This window comes from Gopherus evgoodei, chromosome 5, assembly GCF_007399415.2.
Source record: "Gopherus evgoodei ecotype Sinaloan lineage chromosome 5, rGopEvg1_v1.p, whole genome shotgun sequence".
NCBI classification, from domain to species: Eukaryota; Metazoa; Chordata; order Testudines; family Testudinidae; genus Gopherus; species Gopherus evgoodei.
Genome location: NC_044326.1, coordinates 134,260,160 through 134,283,222, shown reverse-complemented (window position 1 = coordinate 134,283,222; position 23,063 = coordinate 134,260,160). Strand labels below are relative to the sequence as shown.

At 41.4% G+C, this 23,063-nt stretch overlaps 1 protein-coding gene across 7 annotated transcripts in view; it reads right to left on the bottom strand.

The window, feature by feature from the left end:
- The window catches only part of USO1 (USO1 vesicle transport factor), a 63,949-nt gene that overhangs the window by 38,939 nt on the left and 1,947 nt on the right, over positions 1-23,063 (bottom strand). For 4 of the 7 annotated variants that reach the window (XM_030565249.1, XM_030565252.1, XM_030565254.1 and 1 more), the window contains exons 2-9: positions 17,347-17,433; positions 17,140-17,204; positions 11,868-11,947; positions 9,169-9,180; positions 2,661-2,761; positions 1,867-1,969; positions 1,700-1,755; positions 953-1,073 (exon numbers count right to left, since the gene is read on the bottom strand). In XM_030565249.1, coding sequence (XP_030421109.1) covers positions 953-1,073; positions 1,700-1,755; positions 1,867-1,969; positions 2,661-2,761; positions 9,169-9,180; positions 11,868-11,947; positions 17,140-17,204; positions 17,347-17,433 — 625 coding nt within the window. The remainder of the gene's footprint in view (positions 1-952; positions 1,074-1,699; positions 1,756-1,866; positions 1,970-2,660; positions 2,762-9,168; positions 9,181-11,867; positions 11,948-17,139; positions 17,205-17,346; positions 17,434-23,063) is intronic. The other 3 variants (XM_030565251.1, XM_030565253.1, XM_030565255.1) reach the window with 1 other exon arrangement.

Sequence of the window (23,063 nt, the reverse complement as noted above, 5' to 3'; positions counted from 1 at the left end):
TGAAATATGCAACCACAGCATATCGAAACCCCCCAGTTACTGTAGGGGAAGTGACTGTTCAAGCAGTGTCCCCTCACGCTGGAGGGAATGAGGAGTTTCAGCTGCATCCGTCAAATAATGATTGTAATACTGCTTTCCTGAGTATGCCATCCAACCTAGAGACTCAATCTAAGACACCGTACAACAGCGGGTTACACCACACCGCTGCCTCGCAGTTTTCTGAAACTGGCACATTCCCGAAGCAGGCAGAGGAGGTTGCTTGTGCTCCACTAGAGTGAGCTTTCACATTTAGTGGAAGAGGTACAGCACTGTGTTACTCACTTCAATATTCTCTGTGAAGAGGTCACTGGATTTTTAGAATGTCAACATGTGACTACCAACATTGGTCCTGTCCATGCAATAAAGGGAAGTCTTGTGTAATTTCCTCTCCCCCAGAGCCATGTTGGCTTCGGGAAGAAGACACGCAGGTTAATTGACTAGTTTAGATGACTCTGGGTGACATCTGAGCACCACCGTGTCCCTATGGAGTCTCTTTTAAGGAGGTTCAGCCATGAGAAGCTTACTCATCCTTTTGGCTGTCCATTCTTTTGCACACGCACACTCCCAGTGGGATCCACGCAGACACATTCAAAGAAGAAATTAAGTTTGCAAATCTCTAATGGAAGGCCTCAAATCAGAATCCAAGAAGATCCTAGAAGTTGTATAGTTGCTCATCCTACCACTCTTACTATGATCCTACTCTGTGTACTTGGTCCTTTTACCCATCCACATAGCACTGGTAACACCTGAAAGTCGCTGACTGTGACCATCTGCTGTTCACTCTGTTGTTTCTATATTAAACAGAAAAAACCTTGAGATTCTACTAGGATTGACACAAGCATTGCAACAGTCCTGGCATTTTATCTCCATCACCACACCTTGTGAGTAAAGCAACATTCAGTTCAGACTATACCTCCATCGCTGTTCCCTTCATCTGTTACTATATCCAGCAGTCTCTCAAAGGCATTTTCAAAAGCAACTATTTTCTGAATGGCGGCGTTGCTTTTTGTCAGCTGCTGCAGTAACAAGACTCCCTTCAGGAAGAAGATAAATATAGTGACTAGACAAAGCTTTACTAGAAGAGGAGCGTTAGCTTTAAAGAAATGCCCTCCTTGACAATTACAATACATTAGCAGTGTAAAACCTTGGTGGCAATTACTAGATACAATTGTACCTAATGCATGTGGCAACTTGCATCAAACCCCGTGTGAAGCAGTGTGTTATGCTTCAAACTTAGCTCTAAATGGGAATGTAAAAAACTGCCAAAAGAAAGAATTAAGACAGGAAGTGGCTATAAAAATCATGTACAGAGCAGCACTCCTCAGTAATGGGGGAGGGGTAGTTTTGGTCATCTCTAGATATACTGCTTCCCATAGCTACGCTCCTGCATACACTCATGGTGCTTTGTGGTTCCACGAGCTACTGATGCAAATACCATCCAGCACAAAAACTGAATCTGTCTCAGGAACATGCCAACCCATTCCTTCCCACCCACCCTTTCATGTCTCTCCAGAGCACACACGCTCTGGAGCAGCAGGGCTAAGGGGAGGTTGAGTGCAGCATTACAGAAACAATGCAAGGGAGAGCTTCTAGTTATGGAGAGGATGAATAACTAAACGTATGTACAAGTATGATCACAATCCCTTTGTTCTGTACTTACGTCATTCCGTATCACCTCCCTAGAATCTGCGAGTAAATCCATGAGCCTCGAGACACCTGAAAAAGCAAACAACCACACGACGTGAATTACCATAAGGAGTTTACTATAATCCCATTTTGGAAGTTCCTTCAAGAGTAGTTACAACGCTTGGTTAGAAGTGTCCTTACCCATGGGACTGACAAGAATTATCTGCTGCACCTGGGGTCCTTGCTGCTTTAACAATGATGTAAGAAGTTTCACTCCAGGCCAGCGAACCTGGAAGTCAAATTCCTGCAGGGATATAGAGAATGACAGTAAACAATGAATCCAGGAGCATTTCACACTCTTGCAAATGTCCTACACAGTGACTCTAAAAACAGGACAGCTATATGACTAGGTGCCAAATGGCCCTAATGTAGATGAGCATTCATCACTGTGGACAGGTCCCTTTCCCTGCTCTGCAACAGCGAACATGAGGTCAAATCTCACCTCATGCTGGTTTTTTGCTTTAACAGTAACATAACTACCACTAGCTTCAGCTCCACCCTTCTCTCCCCATTTGCAGTCCTGCTCTGCTTCTAAAAGGCAGCACTTTCACCTATCCTATTGTGAGATGTTGCCTTCTTCATTCTGGAAGAGTGATTTCATGCCCATAGTCACCAAAGTTTTTCCTAAATTGCCTCAAGTTTAATTTGTACTACACCAGAGATACACAACCATGAAGAATCAAACACCCACTTTAATGTTTCTGCAGCATTCAAAGTACACCTCTACCCTGATATCACACAACCTCATATAACACAATTCGGATATTACGTGGTAAAGCAGCGCTCCAGTCGAGGGGGGGAGAGGGGCGGGGAGCGCACTCCAACGGATCAAAGCAAGTTCAATGTAACGCAGTTTCACCTATAACGCGGTAAGATTTTTTGGCTCCTGAGGACAGCGTTATATCAGGGTAGAGATGTATCACACCACTACTCACCTCTAGAAAGGTCAACAGGAGAGTGACATTTTCTTGCTGTTTAATGAAGATTTCTGTAAACTGTCTTCCCAGATCATCAACCTGTTTTTGTGAATTTTCTTCTGTAATGTTCAAGAAAAATTTGTTATACAGTGACATTAAAATAACTGTAGAACTTCTTTTAACAGGTTGCAGTAAACACACACCCTACTTATGAGTCAAGCTCCAAAGAATCCTTATTGCCATATTAAATAATAAATGTATCTTTCTTTCCCCCACAGTAATCATTGCTGGAATCCGTGTGCCACAAACAATATTTACATTGGTTTAAACATGAGAGAGAATCTGAGTGTTTCCTATCCCAAAGTCAGAACAGTAAATGAGGCGCTAATTAATTTTAATAATGAAAAACCATAAATTCACTCAGTAGAAGTGTGATTCAGCTTTCATTTAAGAGGATGGTGTCTTACCATTGACTTTAATGGGAATCAGATCAGGTCCCAGATAAATACTTCATAAAATCTAGACTATTTTTAACTGCACTGTTTACAAGAAATTCTATTTTCATCAGTCACGTCTGCTCAGAGCCACACTTCTCATCTACAGGACCACACACTCAAAATGCAAGCAAGCTCCCAAGTGATCAAACAGCTCTTACAGAGCAGAGAACACCTGCCTTTCCGAATGAAGGACAGGAAGCAGCCTTGGGGATTTAGTGTTTGCATGCAGTTGAAGTGAAGTGTACAGCTCAACAAGTGTGCCACAAAGATCATTCAATACCTTCTTCAAAGAAAAAGTAGATTTACTGCTCCCTCCTTCAAGGCTTTTAGTTTAGGAGTAAAACCGTCTAAAGTTGGATGTCCAAGTACTTATTTACCCTTGAAAAAGGATTTACTTATTTTTTGGTTCAGTGATGGAAAAAAACCCACATGCACCAAGAAAAAAAAAAAAGGGACATTCATTTTAAGACGTATTGATGGCAAAATAACCGCTCAGATCATTAAGACTAATTTTATAAAGGCAAATCACTGTCATCCTGTTATCTAGCCTTTGGACTAGAATTATTAAAGTTCTACACAAGTAATTACGTCTTATAATTGTTATTTAAGATGTTCATGTTGGACAGACTGGAGAAGTAGCCATGATGGCACCAAGAATGTTGAAACAGCATGCCAGATATCATGAATACTGTTGCATCCTGTGTATATTTTCCCATACTGGGCAACGCCAACTATCATTCAGATATGACGGAAAAACAACAACTAAGTTTAGATAAGACTTTGGATAATCAAGGGATATTAAATATAAGAATCGATAACAAAGCAATGTGAGTCTGTGGTACAACCATCTTTCAGTTAACGGAGGTTGTATTTAGTTAGATTCTGATATGGTCTCTGATAAGCCTTTCAGTTGCAGATCGCTGGTTCAATCCAATTCCTGTCAGTAGCAGCAGAAATTCGTTACAGTACAGTATTATTTGATGACGTAAGTGAAATGACTTTGTCTCCATACAATCTATGGACAGGGGCCTGCCTCACAGAAACCCGTCAAAATAAACTTTCTTGTTACTCGCCTAAGATTCAGAAGAACTGAATGTGCATGAACTAAACTTGTCATAGTTACAATTGCTTCCTGCACGTCAAGCACAATGGGGGAATTTGGCAATGGTAATATGTACCATATTTTTCAACCTTGTATAATTACCAAATGAGAAAGCTAACTATTCAAAGACATTAGATCTCATGAAAATCTATTGAGTTAAACTGGATTCAGCTAATCCTTGACATGCTATTACAAAAACAATCCTGCCAAATGTATGCTAACCCTCATGATGCTCCCTCCTTCCTGCTCTGTGTAATGGTTCCACATGCACTATGCAGGTCAGATCACATTCACCATGTGGAAAGCCCCACTGCAGACAGTGCACAGGGCAGGGAGGGCCATGCTATAGATGCAACATGTAGTTTTACAAAGTTTCACAGTTACCTCCTGAGCTGCATCCAATCTCTGTTGATTGGATGCTCAGTGGCAGATGCACCAAGACAGTGGATATGTAGGCATTGCAATAAGCAGAAGCTGGAAAGTCAGGGTCTAATCTGGCAAAATGTTTTGACAGTGCCCCTCTTACTTTTTGGGAGCATTCAGTGCACTACTCACTGAATGCTGAACTCTCTGAAGGTTACCTTCAGAAACAAGACCTGTATTTTTCTATAGCAAGACTATGTTAATGAAACAGCCAGCAATTAGCAGTATCTAATCTAGGAATACCAGTGATCCTCCCTTTATTAGATTTTAGAAGAAAGCGCTGTTTTGTACCTAATACTGAAAGAATACATTCTGCACGTACTCATTGATAGGCAACTCTGGGCTAATTACAATATCACAGACTCTTAAAAATATACTGAATGAAAGTGTAGTTTCCTAAGTTGCATTCACTCTACTTGTCCCCCAAAAAAAGGTACAATGGGAAGAGAGTTGCCGGGGAGAAATCATTGTGTTAGTCTTCTTACATCCTGCAAGAAAAACTTAACACTTCTCCAACCCGGATATGGTAACTGAATTTTACTCAAAGTTACATAATATGATCTACTAAGAAACCCATTCCAATAACTGAAAAGAACGTCTCACCTCCTGTGCGCATATCTAATGTAGTAATTGGAAAAGTTACCTTTGGCGTTAATGGTTGCTAGACTGCATCATCCACATAAAAACCCAAGAAATAAGCAGTTAAGTGTTTCACTGCAATGATCAGTTCCCCATCTAGCTTCAGCTACCTCCCTTCCCACAGGCCATGCCTGGCCACCTTTATCCTGAACAATTAACAGGAACCCTTGAGCTAAGAGCACAGGTGTTGGTTACATGCTTTGGCACTTAACATCCAGCTTGACATGGCTTTCATAAATAGATCAAAAGCAGGTCTCTGTTATTTCATACTGGTGTGTTACTGCAGCATGGTGTCAGACTGCTAATGGTGACAGCAGAGTGACTTACATTTTCCTAAACATTTCTAACAGACATGTGAATGGGTGATTCAGGTTAGTGATCTTTCCATGCTTAGATGCGTGTAAGTTACAGAACTGAAGTCTGCACATTGTGGGCATGCATTGGTTTATTTTGCTTATGGCAACAGTTAAGCCTTATTTTTCCATTATGTCCCAAGTGGCGGATGAGGCTGAGAAACAGAACTGCTGAGTTCCCCATCTACCTCCAGCCCCACAGAGATCTTCCTATTCATAGAGCCCTGTTCCCTCTCCTACACCTTATGTCTAGCCTCCAGTGTACAGTTCCCATTCCCCCATTCCCTACCCTACCCCCTTAACCATGACATGCTTCCTCCAGCTCCCCCCCACCTCTCTATTTTAAACATCAATACATATCAATGCTAAGAGCACAATGTGGTAGAACCGGGTACATGTTAGGGTGTGGGTGAAGCAAATGCAAGAAAGTAGGGGCATGGGATTGATAAAGGGGAATTCAGGCTGTGCATGAGGTGGATGAAGGAGACACTCTATTTAGAGAAGTGGCACTCTGGTGAACAGGTGATTCAGAGCAAAGCCCCTTTACCCTCTCCCAAGCTTTTAGTGTAAACCCAGTCTCCCACCTATCCCCACATTCCTACATCCCCTTTGGTTTCCCATGAAGCTGACTCATGGTTCATCAAGTAACCAAGGGACGAGCTAGCAGATGGGTGATCAGGTATGGAGGCTGGGGTGGGTGGAGAAACAGCAACATTTTAGTTGGGCAGATTGGGATGTAGGCAGAAGACCTGTGGCTGAGGAGGAAGGAGCGAGAAAAGGGTGAGTGAAGAGAGAGCCTAGTGTCCACCTGAAGGGCTCATCTGCTCAATGAAGCTGCAACCTTAGGGAACCTTTCAAGCACCAATCTCAGCACAGCCAAAAGGCACTAACCACATGCCTCCTCTCCTGGATACAAGCCTCTGTCCTTCCCTACTCATCTGAAGCCTGTTGCTAAAATGCTCTTCCCCTAAAGCCTCGCTCAGCCTCTCATGCTCTCCCAAGCCACACCCATTCTCTTTGCTGCCCATTCCCACATGACCTCAGATCCACATCTCCCCTGACAGCACCCCCGCATGCTCCCGGCTGCCCGACCTACTCCCCAAGTGACTCTGCAGAGCACAACTAGTGCCTCGGCAGGACTGCCCTCGTTAACAGAAGCAGCTAACACACAGTAGTTCTGTCACCACCTAACCTTGGTATAACTCAGCTGTTATCCTGAATATGAAGAAATTTGTAAGTGTTTAATTTTAACACGTCAAAAGTGGCCCACACCCAAGAAGTCATCAATTAGCTCAAGAAGAGTTTGTGGATTATTGGTGTCAAACTAGAGGAACTCAGAGTAACGTGCGGAACACAGGGCAATATTGTGAGAGAAGCAGCTTTATACGCTTCATCTGCAAACATTAAAGATTTTACAAAGCACTACACAGAACACCCTCTACAGAGCTACTGAATTCTTCGGCCAAATTTGGCCTATCAGTCGAGGTCAATTATTTGCAAAACTAAAGTATTTTAGTTCTGCTTTAATTGCAAGTCTCCATACAGACTTAACTATGGAGTTGCTACTGCTGCCTCCATAATTTAGAGATCTGTAACATGGTGACAAATTGCCCACGACCTTGAGTTCTGGCACACAATCTGGACAGTGGGAGAACAAGAGAAAGATGTTTACCTTTGATCTCTTCTTCAAAGGGCACAAAAGCCAGCATTTGTTCAAGCACTGAAGTGCCCTTTAGAATCTAACTCTTGATTTGCTAGGTTTTTCCATTATTAATTGTTGGTGACAGAAATGACCAATTTAAATTTTTATCATAGGTTGCCAATCATCATTACTCAAATATATACACAAGTTAAATGTATTTCTTCCAATGAAGCAGTAATTTTGGTGCCACTAATTTGGAAAAAGTAGAGTCATCTAAGGTTAACTGTTCTGTTTGAGACTTTAGTCTAGGAAGTTGTTAACTCTTCCCTTTCCTTCTGATAACCATGAAAAATTGTGTGTGTACACGACTTTACAAAAACCCGATAAAAACAGATTTTATAGCTGAACCCAGGCGAACCTGACACAATATTCTCATAGACCACAAGGAGCCAGACTTTACAAGTTGAAGTTCACCTACAGCTTTCAGAAAAAAACCAAGTTCAGTTACCAGCAGACTCACATTAACACATGCCCTTGTTTTTCCATTAAGTTCTAGCGTCTTAATGCTCAAGAGAGTTCTGGAAGGCAAACCCAACATCCATTTCCCTTTATCAGCATGCTGAGGGGTCTATTTACTCCAATAGTTTTGTTCTCATTCAATATGTCCTAGACCAGTGGTTCTCAAACTTCTGTACTGGTGATCCCTTTCACGTAGCAAGCCTCCGAGTCCGACACCCCCCCCCCCTTATAAATTAAAACCACTTTTTAATATATTTAACATCATTATAAACGGTGGAGACAAAGCGGGGTTTGGGGTGGAGGCTGACAGCTTGTGACCCCCCATGTAATAACCTTGCGACCCCGAGGGGTCCCAACCCCCAGTTTGAAAACCTGTGTCCTAGACTTTCATATGCAAGGGCCAAACTAAATATAAGTCACCAGAAAAATCATAAGACCATTTAAGAAAATATGGAAAAGGAAAAACCAGAAAAATTAAACTGAAAGTTAGAATGGAAGGGAAAGCTGAAGAGGGCATGAGGAAAAAGAAAGAGGTAACACATCAAAAGGATACAACTTCAACTTTGATTTTCCACACACTGGTCAATTACATTACTGCAGATGCTCTGTCTAGACTGGCTATTGTTATGTGAAGTCATGCTTAAGTACTGCGAGTGGAGGGGAAGAGGGATCTCTGTCTATGAAGATTAGTTTTAGCTGTTTCAGTAACAAATACCGCTTATCAAACGACCAGTCTTAGTTGATTTGTTAACACACACTAAATGCATCCCAGAATTGGAAGAGATTAAACAGATGAGGAACAAATAAGTGCGTAAATGGGCAGCTAGATCCATGAAAGGAAAATAATAATGCCATATTCTTAACGTGTGTTACTTAAAAGGGACACTGTGAAGGCTGGAAGGTTCAAAGCTTGACTTTTTGTTCTGTGTAACAGTTTCTCTTAAGTCCTTCAATGCTTCTTCTAGACACCAGAACGCTATGCGTCCATACTTGGTCGCCAAAATCTTGTGCTGAGCCCTGGTATCCACTTTCATTAAATAGTTAACCGAGAAGTATTTAGACTTTTGGAATGCCAATAAGCCCACTTAGAATCATGGGACAGAATAACACGCCCACAAACTGATAAGTGCCTGAGCATAATGAGAAACACACACATTTCAGGTACAAAAACAAACTTAAGAAATTGAGTTTTAAATCTGAGAGAAGAAAGATTATGACAAATTTTTAGTAAGGATTATAAAAATGTCTTACAGTGTCCTTTTTAACAGTGAAGAGAGCATGAAGGTGAAAAATAACGTGATTAGCAACTATGACTAATAAAAGCAGCATGCTATATAAATTGAGGTTTTACCTTCCAAATCATCTGTAAAGGTAGACAAAAGAGGGGAAAAAAAGAAGAGAGAGGTTCACAAGTAAAACAGCTTTCCATGTAGTACAGCAGAACTAATAATGGATTTCAAAGGCAGCCATCTTGGAATTCTGCCACCACTATTACTTTAGTTGTCACGGAAGTGGCAGAACAAGACAACCCTGTACTCCTGCAGTACTTCTGATCACACATGATACTAGGCCAGTAGTTCTTTGTTTTTAATGGCCGTTTGAGCACAACGTTCTTATGTCAGAGCCTCCCTCCTTTGGGGGGTATTCTACCAAGGCCATTGACAAAAAACTCCATGCACTCGTGCTGCCTATTTGTTCAGTAACTCCAAAATTACAGCAGTAGATTTTACTAGAGGTGCCTGTGCCTTCGATAAAGGAGACTGCACAAGAAGAGGCAACTGAACGAACTTGTGGGAATAGGAATAAGAAAGAGCGGGAACAATGAGGTAGGAATTTGAAGATTCCCGTATATCATGTTGGTTTCTTTGAGCATTTTAGGCTGCAAGTCTCATTCAGCAATGCAAGGGAAGGCACAATTCTAGAAAAGTGCTCAAGCACATTTCCATTTCTGCCCATACCTTGACATTACATTGAAGTTATATGTATTGGGTAACCTACATACCTTCCATCAAGACCTCCCTTCTGGTCTCCACTGCTCAAACTTTTGGAGAACTTGTGTAAGGAATTGTTCTACCCCAAAACCCAACGGAGTTGGCAGTATCAGCTTTTCAAGTACAAAACTGAAAAAAAATCCAGCAGCACAGTAGCAGTGCTACATAGAATTGAAATCAACAACCAGGTTGTGAGTGTCCTCTGGTTACTTGCAATGCTCTTGAGCTGTATGATGGATGCAATATATGATGAACCCATGGATATTTAGCATGCCATGAATTTTGGAAAATGCATTTATACCTAAGTTTCTCATTTTCCTAAGTCTGCTCCATTGCATATGTTTTGCCCATGCGATGACCGGGCCTTCAGACCTTCTTTTGTTGATTCGGGGTGATGTGTTTTCTTTAAAATCCCCAAAAGTCAATAAAGTGGTTTGATGTGCTTGACACTTTAATTTTTCAAACTAACAGTGAGTATGTATGTGGGTCTATTGGTTAGATTGTTTAAACTAATAAACTAGGACTGGTTTTCTAATGAAAGCAGAAGCAGCTACCTGTGCAATTGCAAAAGGCTGTAACAAAAAGGAGAAATGCAGTCTCTTGGAAAAGTCAATTCAAGTTATGTTTTGCAGCAGCAAAACTGTAGTATGTTTTACTATGCAGCCCACTCTGGCTTTATTTGTTACATTAAATTGCTGCCTGTTTTTCTGGCGGAGGTAGCTGTCTATGAATTACTTGACTGAAGCCAGGAAGTCCAGACCCAATCACTTCATTCCTCAGTTGCCACAAACTGGTTATTAGAGCACTAGAGAAGTCTTACTGGCTGATGCTCACCCTCAGGCATGCGGAGAGGTGCAGGCATTATGTGCATGGCCAATATGAGCCAGGCCTGTCTCCCTCCTGTCTGACTGTTCATTGCTATTGTGCCAAATGCCCTTCACTCTGCCCAACAACCTGAAAAACTTGAGATCTTCACTTGACGGGATAGCTGTTTTACCCCATTCTAAGCAGCAGGGATTTCCCCAGCTGTTACGGTTAATAGTAAAAGAGAGCAAATTCCAATACAGTCTTTAAGGTGAAGTACACTTTTCCCCAAATCCTAATTATGATTCACAATAGATTCTCGTTAAAGATTTTATGTTTATATTAGGCTATTTAAGAATCATTTTTAGCAGTAATCATTCTGCAAGATTGTCAACTTTATCTACAGCTCAAGAAAAGGCCTTCAAAGGCCTCCAACGACGAACCAAATAATCTCGTTCTAAATGTGCCTAGGTGTGTTTTTATCATTTAACACACAACTGGGAACCCTCATCATAATGCCTATTCCTCCTATTTGATCCATTTGTTACCATTTTCTTCTTATAAGCTGTTATGACAATGAGCAGCTAAAAATATCAAGTTTCAAGACCAAATGTATTATGTCTCAGATAAGATATGGAAATACTGAGGTGGGAGGGGAAGAGGTGCTTGTTGGGTTGTATTATTAATTATTATTATTATTATTTCCATCCTAAATTGACAGTCATGGCATGGCTGGCAATCAAAATATTTTCACACTCATGCACAGCCACCTTTAGCTTTTAAGGAATCCATGTTTTCTAAGAGACAGTCATTGATAAGTGAGCAAAAAAGCAGCCTATCATTTGATCAGGGCCACTCATCTCAGTTTTAGCTTTAATTACCAGACACTGACTAATCTGCAAACACAATTTAGGTCTAGTGTCAGATAATCCTTCTGTGGAACATTGTTATATTTTAGTATGAAACTACAGACAAAATCCCCACTGAAACATACTTATTCCAAATATTACTTACAGAAAGAAATGAGTTAAAGGATTTCATATTACGGCAATGCAAGTTACTGTTGACCAATATTCCTTGCATTCAGACAAATGATTGTAGTGGTACTATCCTAAGAATGGACCCATTAAAGGAACAGTGTTTAGTAAACTGCATACTATTATATTTTTATCATTTGAACGTAAATTATAGAGTAAATACGAAAGTTGCATTTAACTTCAGGGGGTGACTACAATTGTTACTACTGCAGGCTTACCTTGTTCTTCCTCTTCTAGATCATTCGATACTATATTGAAGAGAGTGTCCAAAGTGTAGCCAATTATTTCGGAATCTGAACTGTGAACAGAAATAACACTTTTCTTTAATGACTTATTTCTGCTTTATATTATTTCTTTCCTAGTGCAGACACATTAGCAAACAACTGTAGAAAATGGAAAGGCTATGTTGTCATAGGATTTTTTGTTGTTTTTTTTTTTTACACTGGAACACTTTGCAGATGTGGAACTGTGTAATCACTGTAGACTTCAAAATCTTCTCCCCTACTTTCATTCCCCTTGGGTGTAATCACTTCAGAAATTAAGAGCCAGTACAAAAATGCTCAGCAACATAACTACCATCATGCCTCTCATTTCAGAAGCCATTCCATCTCTTCTGAGTATCTCCAAAAATTTCATTTCAAGATCAACTATACAAGTCGATCAGCATGAACAATCATTTGTTTGCTCTTTTTTCAAGTTCAGTTTGATGCAGTGATGTTTGCTAATCACTGCAGTTGCACTGAACCTGGATCACGTATCTAGATTAATTCCTTTAGCACATCCGTTAACAAAGAAATCTCTTAAGAAACCAAGGTATTTCATGGAGATTTCAAGATCTTAAGAGTTTTGCACTTTAAGATTTTGTACTTAATGCTGTAAACAAATTTAGATTTAAAATAAAGGGATAGCTTTCCAAGGCTGTAGATAATACAATACAAAATTCCAGAAGCAGAAGTAATTTCACCAGGAACTTCACTAGCCAGACAGCTGGACTCTTTCCCCCACTTCCAAGATGTGAGACGCTAACCCTCCGGCCTCTCCAAAACCCCATCAAACATTTGTCACTTTTGCAATGTGCCTTGAAAGGCACCAAGTTCAGGTTATTTCAGACCTAAGTGGGGAGCAATGGGCAACCAGTACAGATCCCAGAGCAATGGTGTCACGTGCTACCAACAAGATGCACTTCTCAATAAGCTTCAGTCTCTGAATGGTTTTATTAAGGAGTAGACCAATGTAGGGAGAATTACAATAGTCTAATATTGAGGAAATAAAATCATGGTTAACAGTAGCCAGGGACACATAAGAAAGGAAAGGTAGCAACCTCCTAACCAGACATAGCTGGTAAAAAGATCACTGAGTTACTGCTGTAATGGAATTGCCAACAGTAGCTACAGGGTTTTAAATAACCCCTCTATTTATGGATCAAGTAATGAATGGTGGACGTGCTCTCCAGTTGTGTCCCCCAACCCACCCTCAACACCTCAGTTTTATCTAGATTAATCCTCATCAGCTAGCTTTCATCCATGCCATAATCTCAACTAGACATTGATTGAAGTGTTGAACTGCACTGTCCAAGTCAAATGGAATAGACATACAATTGGGTGTAAGCAGCTTACTGAAAACACTGCATTTCCACGCTCTTCACTAACCCTTAAAATGCACCCCCTCCATAGATTGGAGAGAAGGGGCGACTGAATGACACTCCGTAGTGCCCCACACTTCAGAGTTCCTCAGGGAGAGGAGCAAATTTAAACTATCTACTTAAGTAAAACTAAAGGAACTTTAAAAATCAAGTTTACTTTTCACCATTTATGGTTTACATTCTGTACTGCGTTCAGCTTCCAGAGAAAAAACAGAATAGCCAGTTCTGTTTTATTTGCAACCAGTAGCCAATCAGTTTCACTTTCAGATTCTCAGATATGAACGCTCACATGTGGATTGCAAAACAAAAGAACTTTATACCAACCGAATGCTATTGCCATTTAAGTTAAAATGGAAACATATACTGATATTGTTTTTTGTAAAAGCCTGGTTTTACAGATCATTAAGTGCTGACTTTACAGTGTTGCTGAGCTTTAGGACAGCAGAACTTTTGATCATATGTAGCCACAGCATTAGCTCAAGAAAGCAATTTTCTGTAGAACAAAATTAAGTGTTTGTATTACAATCAGTCAGGGAACTGAGCATGATGGAAGCCACAGAAAGTAACATGTTGAATCTATGGCTTCGTCTACACTAGCACTTTTGTCGAAAAATTGTTTGTTGGTCAAGGGTGTGAAAAAACCACACTCCTGACTGACATAAGTTTCACTGACAAAAGCGCTGGTGTGGCAGTGGTTTAATTACACCAGCAGGAGAGCTCTCTCCTGCCAGCAAAGAGCGGCTATGTGGGAGACCCTATAATGAGTGGTACAGCTGTGCCATGTAAGGTTTGTAGTTTAGATATAGCCTACAAGGAGACCAAAGGAGGAGAGGAACAATACGTTTACTTGAAACACAGAAAAGGAACATTTCTGGGCTGGGATAAAGAAGCCTAGAAGCTGGAAGAAGCAGAGAAGATGAAGATCGTACTTGGACAGGAGAAGTGTAGAAGAAATGCAACTCATCCAGTAACACATGACAATACAAACCAAGATGACATTTTTCTACTAGGATCAACATATGAAGCTACATACGTCACTCACATGGCTTTATTTCCACCTAGATAGTGCAAAGTGTCAAAGTGTGCTCAAGTGGAAAGATGGCTATGCCCTACAAATGATCACCTAGTTTACAAATCACAATTTCCATCAACATGAATAGTTTCACACACTTAAATAAAGAGTAGCATACTGGAAGTTTAAATTTTCTCTCTTTTTGCTATCTATCTGACTGGCAGGAGACATATTTCTCAGCATGCAGAGGTAATATCAACATGCTATTCTGTTACGTTACATCACAAAGACTTTGTCAACAAAAGTGACTTTCACACCAGACCAGTAGTTCTCAACCTATTTATCACTGCAGGTCACGTATGTGGCCCATAATGTTTTATGTGGGCCACATCCAATACTAGCTGTATGTCCCTGAGAACGTCACATGGGCCGCAGCTGTGCGCTGATTGGGCCGCAGCTGTGTGCTGATTGGGCCGCAGGTTGAGAACCACTGAACTGGACATTAATAATGAGCTCACAATTTCAGAAGTTAGCACTGGAGGCTAATCATTCCTGTCAAACTAAAGTTGCTTCAATTGCTTTTAAGCAGTTATAAGACATCCCAAAAGGAAAACAGAAAGCAACTTAAATAATCCTAGAGACGGTAGAAATTGTTGTGAACATTCCCATGTGCAGGTTCATTAAAATAATTTAGCAAAAGACACCTTTCCCGAAACAAAGCACAGATTTAGAACTATGAACCTTTACCTTTCTGTCACTAACCTCTTAGTCTCAGTTTTATAGGGAGAAATTTACTCACAACTGGCCACCCTCTCCTCCAGCCAGGGGCTTCCCTAAACTTCACTGAACCTTTCTTGTTGCTTGCCCCTCCCACAACATCCCTTCCACGCGTGAGCCAATCCCCCAAGCATTTTTTATTCCCCGAGGCCTGGGATCCAAGGCCCTTCGCTAAAAGCCAGCAAGTTATTCCCCATTTTGCTACTCTGTCCTACCCCAAACAAGTCACATTCCTGCCTGACAAGGTGCTGGTGTCCTCATGCTTATGTTAAGTCACAGAGAGGGTTACTACCAAGGCACAGCCCAAGACAAGTCTAGATCAGTGTGATGGTGAAAGACAAGTGACAAGCACTATGCCTGCATGACTCCAACTTCCAGCAACCCGAGCAGCAATGTTAGTTTTCAAAGCTGAGTCCCATATCTGTGAACCAACCCAAGGATTATCTAAATGCAACCTTCCTCTACACTTCTCATATTCTCTATTTTCCTCTGTATATAACTGTCTCGACTCAGAGCTAGCTGCTGGGGCTTTGGGCTGCAGTAACTTGTATACCAACCGTTTCTACCCTACAGGTCAGATAATATTCAGATACCTGTGGCGGTTGTTCTTCCCCTCCAGGAACTTGTGACCTGTGGGTTTCAGTGAGATGGGGAGCCTTCTTAAAACAAGCCTATTTCAGAATTTACCTGCCTCTGGTACCTCATGCCTTTCTGTTGTTTTCCTCCTCTATTTGGGTAGCAGAGAGCAGCAGGAAAAGTGTACATGGGCAACACAGCAGATGTGAATTAGGAGAGCTGGCCCTCCCAAAGTGAATGCCCCACTTCCAGACTGAGGAGCCGTCACAAGCAAGCCCTCTGATCCTACTGTCTGTCTGTCCTTCGGTCACATGGAGAGTTCCAAGGGGAGAAATGCCTGCTTGTTTCCAGTTTCTGATATTTCTCTGCAGCCACACCAAAAGGGCCAGCAGGGTCTCTAGCTCACCACTGCTTGTTTTCTAGCCCTGTACAATACATTTCCAAGGGGAAGCCACCAACTCTTGGTGCCAATATCTTGATTCATGAGATTATTGACCTGCCCTGGCATTCGATTCACTCTTTTTCTTGGTTCTGATGTAAGAAAATGCTCTCCCGTCTACCACCCTCCTTACTTCCACGTGGGAATCCAAGGTCCTCGTGTGGGCAACGTACAAGCTGGACACCCTTGTGATTATTTCTTACCCTAGTTCTGTGTGGAGATGAAGGTGGGTAGGAGACTACATTATTATATGCTTCCAAAGTGGAAGGGAAAGAGCAGCATATGATGGTGATGCCACGGTAGTGGATGAAACTACAAAGAGGAAGTTATTCCACACAGTGCTGCCAAATGCTATAAGTAGATCAACTGGTGAGGCAGTTGTATGTAAAAAATCTATGTTTTTCCTTCTGACACGTGAACAATTTCAGATGAATATCATTTTTCCCTTAACAGCAGCACTTTCAACACCAATAAGCTGTAGTTATTCCATTATACCAAAGCCTTAACCTGTAGAAATGAACGCTGTTCCATATAAAAAACATTGTACCAACCCACCAAATCATGTACATCAGTAAATAAGACTGACTGATTCCATATTTAGTCCTCCTAATTACAAATTGTTAAAATTATATCTTAACCTCCTTTTGCCCGAACACATTTGTTAATATTTATATATGTGATTCTTTAGTCTATTAATATCATGACTTCTGATTTGTCAGTAGTCCAGACATGACAAATTTTACATATTTTAAAATTAGCAAGTTTCTGCTGTATTTACACACACTTCTGTATCGTCATTACTTTTTTGCTATTATAATTTGCCATCCCTAAATTTCCTCGTTTCCTACTTCCTTATTTTATATACATGTTTGTAAGCAGGTCCTGAAAGCAAAATTTAATCTGCCAGGAGAATTACTAATAAAATTTAGCATTCTGCACACATTAATTACAGGTCTGGTTTAGTTTTATTAAATACTATTTCAGGATGTAGTTTGAGAAAAATGCCACTTAAGAGTTCATTTTTAGAAGTTAGAATGTGCTTACCGGTCTGTCTGGAGAACATTGATAAGATGTTCCATAGCCTGGAACCCCACCTCCAGCCGATATTTCTGTCCAGAAAATAAAACGTTAAGAGTAGTATTAAAAATTATATTAGCAATATGGTGTAAACTGAAGACAACACTTTTAAACGGAATGCCACAAAAGGCACTGTATACGTTCATGGCACAATAGAAAAAATACAACACACACCTTTGATAATGACTTGAGAGCACGTACAGCATCCCTTCGATCATCCAATAAAGTAGATGAAGCGACACGATCACAGAGTTTCTGAATCTAAAACAAACAACAGATAGGTACATCAAGAGAGATCCAGGAATTGTAATTCTATAGCAAATTCAGGATCCTCCACAGCCAGCAGCTCAGAAAGCTAGCATGAGACAACAGACTATTTCCCTATTGCTTCTGTTCAGATGGTAAATTAATTCACTGCAGAACAGAACACTTCGAAAACAGAATATAATGATTGAGATATAAAAATCTAGATTGAGACAAGGGTGAACTCAAAGTTCACCAAGGACCAAAGCAAGAACCAGTAGAGATTCCTAATAGAACATTTAATTTTAGAAATTCTGCCGAACGTGCCAGTTCTTTCTACTCCACTGCACTTTTTAGAGAGAACAGCTTGTTTAACTGAACCTTCACATACAGATGAACAGTAAAATGACTAACTCCCACCCATAGTGATCAGTATTCAACCTTCCCTAAAGCCAAACCCTGCATACAGTGAGCTTTCTGATCTTCTGGATCTCAGTGCGCACACACAGAGGTGTAGCCACAAGGTGATCTTTAGTTACAGAATACAGAAAGCTCTCCTTGGACTGTTGGCCTTGTCTGTGTAGTGACTTTTTGCACCAGTGCAGATACAGTGTACAGAGCAAGGATTTTCACAACTGCAATCATATTAGTGTAGGCACACTTGTACAAAAAGCAACAAGCATACACATGACCAACACAAATCTTGTGTTGACTCATGCAACTTTAAAGAAAGCCTCTTTGGTTATTTAACTCAAGAAGGAGCTGGACAATGGTAACCTCATCCTGCCCCAGTGACATTATTGTTGGTACCTTATAGTATCTAAAAACCATCCTCCTTTTCAATCAGACACTACATTACTTATCTCGAAATTAAACCTTTTCCAGTTACATATGAACTAATCCTACCTTTACAGGACCTGTACTCTGAGCATCCCCATGGACTCTAAAGTTACTTGACCAAACTTATATACAGCTTTAATATATAAAGAACAGGAATTAGTATGTTAGTGTTGTCTTCATACCGACCCAGAATGCATGTACCTGGCCATGCAGCCACAGAACCCTTGTAAGCAGTACTGGCTACAAGAGAGTACACAGGTACTTGACCCTCACACCCTCCATTCTATCCTGTAGCCACTCTTAATTCCCCCATCTAAACCATCTCTCAGTTCCTCTCTCTCTCTCCAGGAGCCACAGGATTTAAGCTATACAGAAGAGGGAAGGTCAGCAGGGCTTTGTGCAGAACAAGTGTTACTCTGGTTTGTAAGCTCTTCCTTCTTGTATTTGCTTGCTCCACAAAGCCTCACTTTGACATTCCTCAGTAAGCGGGCTGAGGAACACTCCTAGCTGGATACTGATGGAAGCACTTCTTCTCCAGAATCCAAGTCTCCTCTCAATGCAATATCCAGAGAATAGCAATTCACAAAGGTGCCAATGGAAAGCCGTACATTGATTATACAGACCACTGATAAGCACCTGTATGAAATAGATGCCTCTAAAGCTGCCACTCTTGGCTAACCAGGTTCTTACACATTCAGATAGACTTTGGCTAGAGGAGGTTGAGTGTAAGCCCTTTTCACAGTCATGGCAGACCAACATAGGAGCCATGTAAACCTCAAATGCACAAAGGACAACTTTGTAGTTGTTGAAAGTAAACGACATTTAACGTAAAGAACAAGACACCAGATCGAAACTTTTGCGCTGGATGAACCTTCGCAATTTAAACGGAATGCATATAATGAATCTCTAATCTAAGTTGGTAAAGACTCAACTTCAGTAAAATTTTAAAAAGGTACTTCTAAACCGTAGGAAAACTGTCCAAACAGGGGAGTCACTATACTGGTTCAAATCCGTGATTAGACAAAGCCTCCCTTAAGTGAGCTTTTCAAACCCTCTTTTCATATCAATGCAGCGAAAAAGGTCACAAGTCCAATTGGCTGTTTGGCTGTTTTTTAAAGACATCCTTCGGAAGCCAATTTTAAGAAACATGATTTTTCTTTTCAGAAACTTGCTCAGTGTCTGATATTTGAAACTAGCAAACTCTATCTATGGAGAGTTTACACGAGAAGAAAAGTTGTCAAGTGTGGGGATTTTTTTTTTTTTTATTTTTTTTGGAGTTAGAGGGGAACTGAAAAACAACAACTGCCCAGATTAGAATAAAGCTTTTCACGTGAAAAAGCTTCTATGCGTTTTCCCTGTCAAGAGCATTTACACAAAATTTTATACATTAGTCTTGATATAAAAATGTACTTCAGCATCCCCCCGTCCTCCGATTTTGGGTTCGGTGAAGGAGAATTGAGATTCACTCTGAAATAATGGCAACCTCACAATCATTTTGATGTGCTTGCTCAGTCTTGAAAAAAGGCACACTTCAAACATCAAAATGTACCCATGTTTCAAGTCCTGGCACGGTAATTTATTTGGTCTGAGGCACGAAATTGGCAGATTTCTAGGAGTAGCCATTTAAGACAATTTCAAAAGTCATTTTCAACAGTATCTGGGAAAAATAAATCTACTGAGACTATTCGCTTCTTTACTGTTGAAGTTAAAGGGGCGCTGGGAGTCAGCCTTATAATGAACTTTGGTTACAGCATTAAGTATGGAGCTACCATCTATTCTCCATAGTGGTTCTTGCCATCAAATCATGTATGTCCAATCATAGTTGCTACACTGGGGGAAATAATTCAATCAGGTTGCCAGGAGGAGTAATAATTTCAGTGGCAGTGCTGACACTAGTGGTTGGCCAAAAGGCATGGGTTCCGATTTGGACTGTGCTAGTAACTTGCACACAAAATCCTATATTGATTCCAGGACAAATGTCTCCATGTATAGAAAAATTGGAATACCCCAGAGCACATACCACATCGTGTATTCGTACCACCTCACTGACTAAATTTTTTTTGGACCAGTTGGGTCCAGCCTCTTTTTGTGTTGTTGCTATCGATTGTAGCGCAGCATTCATTCACACAGCCACCATCCATTATGTTTTGTACAACAAGCCTGATTAATTTCTAAGCCAGTTTCAGTTACTAGGCACACCATGGGACAATGCTCTATGTAAGTACCATTTACCAAAGTTCCCACACTGCTGGCATAGTACACTCTGATTGGCCAAGCTTGTAATTTTAACTGTAATAAGCTTTGCTTGATGCAGGAGCGGCGCCAGGGTTTCTGATGCCCTAGGCGGACGGCTATTTGGCCGCCCCCCCACGGCCCCGGTGGACCTACCGCAGTCATGCCGGCAGACGGTCCGCTGCTGGAAAGGCTCCGGTGGAGCTGCCGCAGTCATGCTTTAGACCAGCGCACCGTCCGCCAAAATGACTGCGGCAGCTCCACTGGAGCCTTTCCAGCAGCGGACCGTCCACCAGCATGAATGCGGTAAGTCCACTGGACCTGCGTGCCAAACCCACCCACCCCCGCCAAAATAGGGCCCCCAAAAAATTCTGGCGCCCTAGGCCATTGCCTAGATCACCTAAATGGTAGCGCCGGCCCTGGCTTGATGATTTCAGTGAATCACATTGGGGTCACCAGTGTTGTTAGATGTTCGGCCGTGTGTGTGTGTTCTCCCTGTGTGCTGCCCCAGCTCTGTGCAGACAGCCGGCACAGCAGACCTTGAGCAAACCACCCAATGACCACAAGATCTGTTAAGATATGAAGGTACTCGGCCAGGTTTATTGTTGACAAAGCATGGTAATAGCACCTGGCAGACTCTATGAGGATAAGGATACTAAGTCATATATGCCCATGACAATGGATGCAGCTCAGCGAATGGCGGGAATTTCCATTCCTCCCTTGGCTGGACCAAGACACTCTCTCAGAGATATCTCTTTATACCCTGATACAAACAGGTTACGTACTGCCCCTCTGACATCGCTAGTTACTGCCCCCTGACATAGCTAGTTGTCACCCATCTCCTTGCACATGTTGGTTCAATTAAAACATCTCTATTCATCACACTGTCATCCCAACCTATCTTTCATGAGGGGTCGTTGTGCTCCTGTCATCCTTCAGGAATGTTTTCATATCATCCTTGATATCGGGATGTTCTGGTACCACTCTTCTAGAATGTGTATGCATGAGTACCCTGTGCCTAGCGCTTCTTAGGAATGTGTATTTCAGCAATATTGGCCCTGTTCTTGCCAGATTCTGTGAACATGCAAGCAGGCAGAGCCTGGCATTGCTCACAGCCTGACTTTTGCTAACTTTGCTTTATATCGGCAAAGCCTGCCCACTACTTTAACTCAGGCCTCATACCAGCTCTTTAATACCAGGGCTTATATCTCAGGTTCTCTTCCTACTACAGCAAAAATTTAGAGTTAGGCTTGTTTATAAAATTTAGCTAGATACTGTATCACGTATAAGGCTACGATTGTGTCACGGAGGACACAAAAGTCACGATATCCGTGACTTCCAGAGACCTCTGTGACTTGAGACCTCAGCACCTGGGAGCTGTAGGGTCTCTCACCACAGGGTCTCTCGCCGCACCTGGTAACTGCGGGGGTTCGAGCAACCAAAGACAGAGGGAGGCAGGGGTGCCCTGCAGGCAGCTCCCAGCTGGGGCAGAGGCAGGGGCACCCTGGAACTCTAAGCCACTGTGGGCACCCCACAGCTCAGAGACCCAGGCTTGGAGCCGCCACGGGCAGTGGGGGACCCTGCACCTCCGAGCCAGGTCCTCCTGAGTGACGTGGAGAGGCTGCAGCTTCCCATTTTGTCATGCATATTTTTAGTAAAAGTCACAGACAGGTCACAGGCTTCTGTGAATTTTTCTTTATTGCTCGTGACTTTTACTAAAAATATGTTTGACAGAATCTTAGCCTTAATCACGTATACTGTAAACATATTGCAAGAAAAAAATGAGCAATTTCTTTAGGTGAAGCATTACAATGTGAAACTCGCCAGGAAATGACAAGGAGGAGTACAAACACGAGGCACAAAATGGAGCTAAATTTTAAATTGTGTAAAGGAAAAACCTCAAAATCATGTACTGTAAATAAGTTTTCATATGAAACAGGTATCAGCTATTAGAAGTTATTTCTCCCCAAAAATCAACAGCCCCACTGGTATCAAAGTTTGTACAATCTTCATTTTTTCCATATTCTGGTTGTAAAGGAAAGAGCACTGTTTTACTCACCATATAATGCAGTACACAGTCTTTCACGCAAGGATCTCAAGTCACTTCACAGACATAAATTAAGTCTTGCCACCTATAGTATATCTTATCTGTTTTTAACAGATGGGGATGCAATGGAGAGAGAATCGTACAGCGGGCCAGTGTCACAGCTGGGACAAAAACTCCTGACTTCCTTTCTCTAGCTACTCTCTTCTACTTCATGAAAAAAGTCACTGATTTTAATAAGTTTACATAATTTAGCTGTGTTTTGATGTACTCCTTAGACCTTAACCTAAGGAAGTTTTCCCGGGGTTTATTTTAAACAGAACACATGAAGATTTGCATAACTACGTTAGCCTTACCCTAGTAACTTCAACAATTTCATCCCAATCATAAACTAACCGCCTGCCCTCCAGAACAAGGACTGTAACAAATACAGCAAATAAGGCAAGTGACAACCGCATTTTCAAGCCACTGGAGTGATTTTGGCTTGTCTGTGACCATAACTAGCCTGAAGGTGTGGATTGTCCACTCTGTA